General features: G+C 34.3%; 1 protein-coding gene across 1 annotated transcript; it reads right to left on the bottom strand.

The window, feature by feature from the left end:
- Positions 1 to 5,514: 5,514 nt before the first annotated feature.
- LOC110096637 (LOB domain-containing protein 40) lies at positions 5,515 to 6,853 on the bottom strand. The gene is made up of 2 exons (XM_020822675.2): positions 6,536 to 6,853; positions 5,515 to 6,445 (listed from the first exon to the last, which is right to left on the bottom strand). Exons 1-2 carry the CDS (start codon positions 6,723 to 6,725, stop codon positions 5,826 to 5,828), a joined length of 810 nt encoding a protein of 269 aa, XP_020678334.1. The 5' UTR covers positions 6,726 to 6,853; the 3' UTR covers positions 5,515 to 5,825.
- Between the last annotated feature and the right edge of the window lie 3,249 nt (positions 6,854 to 10,102).

The following is a 10,102-nucleotide window of genomic DNA, read 5'->3' as shown; positions in this document are numbered from 1 at the left end:
AGTAAAAAAAACTTATTAAAATTAATTTATTTAAACTCAAATATAAATATTTTTTATAAATAAAATTACAAATTTGAATATTAGATATTTAAATGCAGGGGTATGTTTGTAAATTCCTTAAAAGAACATAATTTCACACCTTCGGAAGCAAAATATGAAGAAGATCGTTAGCAGGCACTGAATCAGAAGCATCCGCTAGCCGGGCGAGAGTCCACCCTAGGGGGTCGCCGGCGGCTGGCCGCCGGGGCTTCGGACAGATCACCGGACGATCGACGGAGCCGAAGAAATTCTTCTGCTGGATACCGAAGCCCCTTGCCATCGCCAGCTTACTAAAAGTAATCAGCACCAGAGAAAGAGAGAGAGAGAGACTGAGAGAGAGAGGAAAATGGAGGAGAGAGAAAGGAAGGCTTGAAATGGAAGGTGAAGAGAGAGAAAGGATTGAGAGTCTTTATAATATCTCTGAAGAAAAATAAAAATAAAAATACAAATAAAAATTGGGGGGAAAAAAAAAAGGAAGAACGGATGCAGCGAAGGAATTGTACGGCAAATAAAAGTGATTTTTTTAATAAATTAAAGTATTAAAAATATTTAAAAATAACTATGAGAAAACCTTTCAACCATAATAATAATATAAAAAAAATTTGGTCATAAAATGTTATTAAAAATCATTAAATTAGAAATGTGTTGACTAAAATTACATAGCTTATATGAATTTCATTGTAAATATTTAAATATTTTGATCATAGAATTTTATGACTAATTATGATATTGATAAAAAATTATTCTTAATAAATTTATAGTTGAATAATGTGACTTAATGAGAGGAATATAATAATATCAATATTCGGATTTGAACGAATCTTAATTAAGTAATTAGTCGCAAAAATTAAAAATTTAGGAAGTTAATTAATTGAACTGTTTAATTAGTAGTCTCAGACTTCAAAAGCCATTGGTGCCCTCAAGATTTTCTTTCCCTGATGACTTTCATCAGCCGTTCGCATTATTAAAGGCCTAACTCTTCCTTGTTGCCTTGAGCCACAAGGCAAGCCATGTATCCAACAACTGCTTTGTCTGAGTTCAATTTGATTTTGTAAGTTTATTTGCTTCCTCAAATATGTAAGTTTTGTTTGGGATAACTTTCTTATTGTTTCATGAAGTAGTTTTTTAGTATAAAAATTAAAAATTTTGTTTTATAAAATTGTTTTAAGAAACAATAAAAAATGGTCCAATTTAGGGTTGATGGTCTGTGAAAGATTGAATATTGATGTTAGCATAGGATGTCCTATAAATGAAGGTACAAAATTATTCACTATGATTAACCCAAATCATAATTATAATAGTTTATTATACTATAAATAATACAACTTAATAATACAAAACATGAATGTGATATACTAACTAGCAAAGGACTTGAAAGGCAAACCTTTGCCTCACATACAAAAATAATAGCATGATGGAGATGCAAAGCAATGAAGAAAAATTTAAAGATTCCCAAAGAGAAATGTACAATTTGGAAATTGATCTTCCAACCAATATTCCTTGCTTTGATATGCAACAACAATTAATATATGGGATCCAACAAATATTTAAAAGAATATAAGGTGGTCTTAAGGTGCTTCAAATATGTATTATTAGCCATGTGTTATTTCCAAAATAATCTATATTTGTTTAGGATTATTAGATAAATATTGATAAAAATTATTATGTGTTTCTGTGTTGATCTTATTTTCTATTTTTCAATTTTTTTTTTATTGAAACAAATTTTGCCAATGTGACGCAAAAGTAAATTGAGTTAGTTGAGTTTAGATGGAATATAAATGAGACAGCTTTCTTGAAAGCAATTAAAAAGCAATGGCCGCCAAAAGCTGCCCCAAACGATGGCTTCATATAAATATATATTATAAATGTTGAGGCACTTGTAATATATATATATATTACAAATTGGGGCACTTGTAGTTATTTGTGGACGTAATTGTAAAATTGTTGTGAGGAAATTAATTTTTAAAAAGCATATTATAATAAAAATTATCTTTTTTTTTCTTTTGAAAAGCTTAGGTAATAACTTTATTATATCTAATATTCTAATAGATTTGGTTGGAAAAAGCTACTTTTTGTCATAGAATTTTTTGACAAAGGAGTAACAAAATAATAGCCAAATAGATGTGTGGCGTAGAATTGAAAAACAAAGCATAGAAAAAATGAAACCAAATGATTCCTATGAAAAAACTAAACCAAATGAATCCTTTGAATCATTTTGAAAAACAAAACGACATAATATGCTCTCATTTTGAAGCCATATATATATATACTTATGAATGTCTTCAAGCAATAAAGGCGCCAAAAAAGCAATAAAGGCGCCAAAAAAGCAAAGCGGCCAATGTTATTATTACCACAATTTAGTTTATATTTGAATAACTTGCGTAACACTTAATAAATAATTAGATGAAATCATATAAAATTTGGCATTATTAAATCACTATAAGTCAATTCTAACACCTATGATATATGTTAAGGCATAGAGTCATATTAGGTAAGTTGACCAAGATAAGACATGGGTAGCCATAATTTGATCAAAATTTAATCATTTGGGCATCCAATGTCTACCATCTATTATGTGTGTATGTATATTTATATATATTATACAAGTTATAACTCTTATGACTAGTCGGATATCTAACAAATAGGCAACATTTGGCACAATGATCAAATTTTTTAGTGCGATAAACAAATAGCAAAGTAACATAGAAAACCAAAAAATTTCAAGTGATTAGTGATGATGATTTGTTGTAAGGAAACGTAGAATAGGTCTTGTTATATAGTATGTGTATTGTTAGTAGTTGATAGGATAGATAGTAGTAAAGAAACATACGCCCTAAAAATAAGTGGCAAGCGGGATTAAAAATATAATGCTCATGCAAAAATAAGAATTTGTTGAATTGTTGATGCTTTCGTTCCATAAATTAATTTTGTTGCTTAGTGTAAATGTGAGTATGCTGATGCTCAATCTCATTATCATGAAAAAAAAATACGTGAATTGAAATTTAGAGCTATTTTTTAGGCTTACAGCATTAAAATACTCATGAAATTGATATATATATTCAATCAATTAAAGAATTCAAAATAGTTTGTGCATTGAAATTATACATGTTGTTAGCTTTTACGACTCTAAGAAATGTGGGGAATTAAGTATAGGTAAATTTAATAAAGGACTTCAAAATATTTTGAACTTTTGTTGCATGACAAAATATTCACATGCATATTGTTACATCATGAACATTGCACGCGTAAGCTTTTAAACCAATTCCTTAAAAAAAAAAAAACATAAAAGAATTTGTAAGAGTTCATCATAATGGAGAGTAAGAAAACTTTGTCCATTTCCTAAGGACCACACTATTAATGTTATGGGTGAATATGTTGATTGTTTCATGTTCTCACATTTTTAAATTCCCATGTCATCTTTTTCTATTTGCATGTCTCTTTGGTATAATATCCAACAATTATATGGCCAAATCTAATATGCAATGATTCTATTTTTAATCTTTGAAATTATCTGAAAGGTTGTGTTGACTCTAACAAATCATATGTTGTTGCATTTCTTCCTACATGGCAAGTATGTATGATAGATATTTGTTTATGCAATTATTAGTATGAACTCCTCTTTTAAAGTGTCATTATAGCTCATGAGAATTATAATGTGCTTTCATTTGAAAGAAAATAGGGCTTCTTCAATACGTCTCTAGCTAATCCCAAAGGCTTTTGATTTGGCAAAATACGCTGAACGTATCATGATATCTAGTATGACCAAAATTAAAGACTTACACATTATAGATGATTCTTTTTTCTGAGAACTGATATTCAGAAGCCTTCTCAAATTTGAAGGCGTATACTATAGACTCATTCTACAACTGACATATTCTTGTTCCTCAACTTTGGAGGGTATTGAATTGCTCTATTAATGAATCTATCTTATCATTGGGGCCATGAAAGCATGGATCATGATACACTCAAAGACAAATATTTGGCACCATTTAATTTGGTAAAGAAGACCATAGGTTTGGAATATGAAGTATGGCTTAGATTGATCCATATCGAAGTTGATGTTAGCGTCGAAATGGCTTGCAAAGAGATCATTGTGATGATTATTAATCTTCTCCTAATTATTTTGTGTGAACGCCGAACGCCGAACGCCGTCCGGAGACCAACCAGAATGAGTCACATCGGTACCGGGCTCGATACTACTCAGTATGTGATGATTATTAATCTTCTCCTAATTAATTTTTGTGTGAACGTCAAACGCCGTCCGGAGACCAACCAGAATGAGCCACATCGGTACCGGGCTCGATACTACTCAGTATGTGATGATTATTAATCTTCTCCTAATTATTTTGTGTGAACGCCGAACGCCGTCCGGAGACCAACCAGAATGAGCCACATCGGTACCGGGCTCGATACTACTTAGTACCGCTGTGATAATTCTGATTGGTGTCCGGATGTAGAGCTGTGTTCAGCATCTGCACATAATAATTTCTCCTTCATTAGCCATGTTTTTAGCAAAAACAATAACAATATACCATGTCAAGAAAGTAACATGTAGAAGCATATAAGGAGATAATAGCTTGATTAAATATGTACATGATGGTGAAAATAGATTATTCTTTTTTCTTAGAACCGGTCTTTGGAAGCCTTCTCAAATTTGAAGACGTATACTCTCGAACTCATTCTACAACTGACATATTCATGTTCCTCAACTTTGGAGGGTATTGAATTGCTCTATTAATGAATCTATCTTATCATTGGGCCATGAAAGCAAGGATCATGACACACTCAAAGACAAATATTTTGCACCATTTAATTTGGTAGAGAAGACCATTGGTTTGGCGTATGTAGTATGGCTTAGATTGATCCATATCGAAGTTGATGTTGGCGCCGAAGTGGCTCGCAAGAGATCATTGTGATGATATTTGATCTTCTCCTAATTAATTTGTGCGAACAACGACCGCTGTCCGGATACCAACTAGAATGAGCCAAATCGGTACTGCGGGTCGGTACCGCTACGGTAATTCTGATTGGTCTCAAAATATAGAGTTGCGTTCAACGTTCACACAATAATTTCTCCTTCCTTAGTCATGTTTTTGGCAAAAATAATAACAATATATCATGTCAAGAAAATAACATAAGCATATAAGGAGAGAATAGCTTGATTAAATGTACATGATGGTTGAAATATTACAAATTATGTTACCACTTAGCCCAATATCCAAAGCAAGGCAAAACAAGCAGGCCAACTCTACTGCAGGAAAAACCAAATACCCCCAAAGAAGAAACCAATTACACCAACTTAGAAACCAAATCAATTAAAAATGAAAATTTTAACAGAAACAAACAATCTCATTCAGTACAATAACGTTCTTTAATCATAAATTTCGCAGAAATTTCATTGATGAGACGCAAATTTTGAAAACGCAACATAAAAAAATGATCAAAACGACAAATTTATACAAAAAAAAAAAAAGCTGGATCCAATTGAAATCAGAATTAGGAAGGATTTAATGTAGCTGACGAAGCGTTCACTGTCCTTTACAATACGCCAAAGCTCATGTCAAAGTTACAAACTCTGAGAACCTTGGAATTGCGACAGGATATATTATGATTTATACAGGATAAGGAGAAAACGATTATTCTACTCATTTCTTGAAAGCTACAACAAATATTTCTCAAAACTGACGCGAAAAATCAGTGATCTACAGGTAATTCTAATCCTAAATCATCCTAAAATTAACTTTTCTTTTTTTGATTTCTCAGTTAAACAGATCGATATGGAGATTTCAAACCGCAAGCTCAAGCTGCAGATCAGCGCCATAGTCTTCTTGTGCCGCTGGAGAAGTCTTTCCGCACCACCGCGCATCGTCCCTGCGGCGGCTCAGCGGTTCAAGCCCTAGCGTGAGCTCCAGCCCCATTTCGCCTTCTTCGGAATGGTTCGGCTCGCCCTGGCTCACGTGGGACGCCTCTACTGTTTCTACAGAGAACATGCTCTCGTTCTCAGGTCGGCTTCCAGCCGACTCATGGCTCCGCGTCGGCGCCGCATAGCACCAGTGCCTTCCCGACGACTCCGGCGAAGCCGGCGCCGGAACCTGAACCCCGGCTCGAGTTTTCGCATCCGCACCAGCGCGCTTGAACCGCGTCCGGCATTTCCCGACCTTGTGAAGCTCAACCGGGTAACCTCCGCCTTCCTTGCTCGAGTGGCGAATATCATATCCCTTAAGCGGCGGCGCCGGACTGGACTCGGCTGCCTCAGACGAAATCGACACGATCGGCGATCCCCTGAGAACGGATTCAACCGCAGATTGACAGAGCTGCCAACTTCCCGACCAGAGAAGCCCCACCGACCCATATATCGGGTTCACAATTCTCCCGCAAGCCTCATACAACAGCGATCTAAATATATCTGCAACAATCATCAACAAACAAACTATTAGAACCCCAAACCCATCACCATCAAGAAACCCAAAACCGATTAAACAATCAGAATGAGTACCCGGCCGGACATGCTCGGGTCCAGCGTTGATCAGATTCATGAGCCCAGCCCGGCCGTAGAACTTCGCGAGAAAGACGGTGGCGTTTGCCTGCGCCTCGGGGTTCTTGATCCACTGCAAGCACGGCCGTATACTGCAATTATCACTGCATCCTTTCCGCAGCACTCTGCATCCATTGCAGCTCATTCTCATGGCTTCTTCGATCGCAGAAGAGTGAGAGAGATAGAGAGAGAAAGAGAGAGAGAAAGAATAGGAGATTGAGGGGAAAGCGGAATTGGAGAGGAGGGGGTATTTAAGTAATTTTCGGAGGAAGGGGATGAGGATCTCGCTGCGGGTTTAGAAGAGCGGCCAGCGGTTTCGGTAGTCGGAAAGCGGATTCACCCGCTTGGCTTATATATACTCTCGCCGTAGAAGGTAGCGTCGTAATTACGTAAATGCCACTCTATTTTATTAAAATATTTTGAGAGAACTCACATGTTAATATGCTATTTAATTTTTTTCTAAAATATATGTGCTTATATTTAGATGTAAATTATATTAAAATAAATTAAGAGTCATTAAAATAATTTATAAATTATTATATTATTAATTTTTATACACTAATTTAATGTAAATTTAGTAAATTTTAAATTCAACTTAATATTATGAAATATTTTTTTAAATTTTTAATATAAGAAATATATTATAATTACAACAACATCAAGTCTTTATCCCACTATGTGGGGTCGGCTACATGAATTTTTTTTCGATGTTATGTCCGATTAAAAGTCAAATTCTAATTTAAATATAATAATGAAATATCATTTATAATATTTTTTTTAACTAAGTCTTTTTAGATCTGCCTCTATTTTTTTTAACATAAGTCAAATCTAATACATCTAAAAATAATTTTTTTATTAATATATTTATCATATATATAAATATAAATATTATATTTTAATTTTTAAAGCTCAATTTACCCCTTGAAGAAGTTGGCAAATAGCGTGTATTGGAGGGGTAAAATTGGGAAACCAGGCGGAAGAAGACGAATGCTCATGCAGGAGCACAGGAAGCGGCGCGTGGCGTCCACGCTGTGGCGGAGGGCTTCGGGCGTATCGCCACATATGCGGAGAGCGGAATACGGATTCCAGAATCCGGGAACCGATTTTGTCCGTATTCGCCCGAAAGCGGTTTTCGGAATCCCGGGAAAGCGGAGTCCCAGTTTCGCGGGGTTCGTACGACGAAACCGCTTTCCGTCTCCGAAAGCGGTTTTCCGGTTTTGAAACGGTACTATGGGCGCCCCACGACAGTTTATCTCATGCTTATCTAATTAATGAAGACCCTCTCTCTGTCTCTGCCGGTGCTTTCTTTTTCTTATCTCTTTGATTAAATAATTTAATTATTTAGGAAATATTTTGCCTTTGTTTTATTGGGGATTGATGTAATAATTTAAGTTATCTAAAGTTCTTAAATTATGAAAATATAAAAAAATTAAAATCCATAGGGCTAGTGGAGTTTATTATTGACACAATTCAAATTTTATTGAAAAATATTTGAGTTCGAGTTGATCCGTTTAATAAAGGGGTCAGCTTTAGATCCAAAATTATGACTCATATTTTAACAGGGTTGAGTTCGTGTTAGGGTTGACCCGCTAACTCAATATTTAACTTGAAAGTGACTTGGTTAATATTTTTTATATTATTTTATTTTTTGGTATAATATCTTATTTTTGATTAATTAACTTAAAACTCTACGGTTGATAACGTATAATTTCTTTTAATCAAAATGAGTTATCAGGACGTCTAATTTTGGTTCACTCTTTTGATCTGTTTATTAAACAAGTTGAGTTTAAATTGACATGATTTGGGTGGGTCAATTTTAGATAAGTACTAAGGCTTTGTTTAGGATGACTTTTTCGATGTTTTCTAAACCAGTTTTCTAGTATAAGATTTTTTAGTTAAAATTTTTTAAAATAAAAAATTGTTTTAAAAAGCAGCAAAAAAGCCGCTATTAACATGTTTTGATATCCCTGTATAGGGCAAACATTTTTATTTTATTATTTATTTTTTTAAATGTAGCATAAATAGTATATTTTGATATGATTAGTGGCTAAGTATGATTTCTAGATATTTTGGTTATGTTGATGAGAAATATTATATTAAAATATATACACAAAAATTATGTCGCATGTGTTTTGGTTAGTTGGATAAATAAAATATTTTAGAAATAAACTTAAATTGGATTGATTTATCTACAAAAATTGCTAATAATAAATTCTTTATAAATTTTTTTGAAAAGTGTAGTTGTACAGTGGAATTTATCTAGGTGCAATTGAGAGTTAATAGTTAATATTAAGTATAATCATACAATTCTTTGATTTATCTCAACAAATCTCAATTTTGTTTTTTCTTCTTAATTGCCCATAAATTAAGGGCATTAAAATGGATTTTTGGGTCGGGTTTGATCCAACTCGAAGTTGATCCACCTTCAACCCCCTTACTTGAACCCGACATGATTTGCAAAATAAGTCTGATTCCTGGACTTGAACAGTTGAAACCGACCCGACACACCGACCAACAAGGCAGCGAGGCGTGCACTAGTGCAGGTGCGAGCGTGTATAGCTGAAGGTGGTGAGAGCACGTGCGACGTGCAAGTGAGGGCATGGGGGTGCGTGCGAGCGAGCGTGCGTGTAGGTACGATAGTGGCCTCAAGACGGGAGTCCGGGACTACTGAGGGTGTGGGATGTGGGAGAACCGAGTCATTTCAGGTTAATTTTAGATTTTTCGCTAGTGTAAAGAAGTCACTCTTCTAAATGATCTTGCCTACACATACCAAGGAACTCATTTGTAGCTCATTGAGATTTCTTGTCATGAGAACTCAATATAGTAATCACCCTCTTCATAGCATTTGCTTATAAATCTCGCCCATCTTATAGCTGGCAGCCTAACTTGCTCGCCACAAAAGTGGCTATACTAAAATAATTTATGATATATTTTTATTGTTTTCATATCCCATCCTTCACCATTGAATTTTATTCCTATTATTGATCCAAGGTTGGCATGATATAATGTCACATGACACCATTCGAATTTTTTTTCCTTTCAAATATTACTCATTAGAATTTTGTCAAAACTTCTATCTCTAGAATTCCTAATCAAGTAAACTTATTCTCTAATTTTGATATTCTCTTTCTATCCTCCTTAGGATTAGTCCAAACTTGTACTAAGGTTATGATGCGACTCCGTGAACAATTATAGCTCCAACATCTTCAAAGTTGCAGTGAGTGTGAATAATATTATATACAACATTAGGTCATAAATTGGAGAAATTATTCTGTGCAGAGTCCGGACGAGAAGAATTGTCTGGACATGTGAGTGTACACACCATATACAAATTTATACACAATGTGTATCAACTTTTTGTATAAACTGTTTGTACATAATGTGTACACTTATAGTCTGGATGGTTCTTCCCGTCCGGACTTCGCATGGAATAATTTATCCATAAATTATCCCAAAAGTGTTCGCTAAAGAGCAACCATATAATAATGAATTCTTCAGTTGAATTTATTGTTGAACAAATGGAAAGAC

This window comes from Dendrobium catenatum, unplaced genomic scaffold (genome assembly GCF_001605985.2).
Source record: "Dendrobium catenatum unplaced genomic scaffold, ASM160598v2 fragScaff_scaffold_834, whole genome shotgun sequence".
NCBI lineage: Eukaryota > Viridiplantae > Streptophyta > Magnoliopsida > Asparagales > Orchidaceae > Dendrobium > Dendrobium catenatum.
This window is presented reverse-complemented; position numbering and strand designations above follow the sequence as displayed.

Excerpts from the sequence above, each read along its gene's own strand:
- LOC110096637 (XM_020822675.2), bottom strand. The coding sequence starts at position 6,725 with ATGAGAATGAGCTGCAATGGATGCAGAGTGCTGCGGAAAGGATGCAGT. Across the intron at positions 6,446-6,535 it reads ACCCGAGCATGTCCGGCCGG|ATATATTTAGATCGCTGTTG; the intron begins GTACTCATTCTG and ends TGATTGTTGCAG.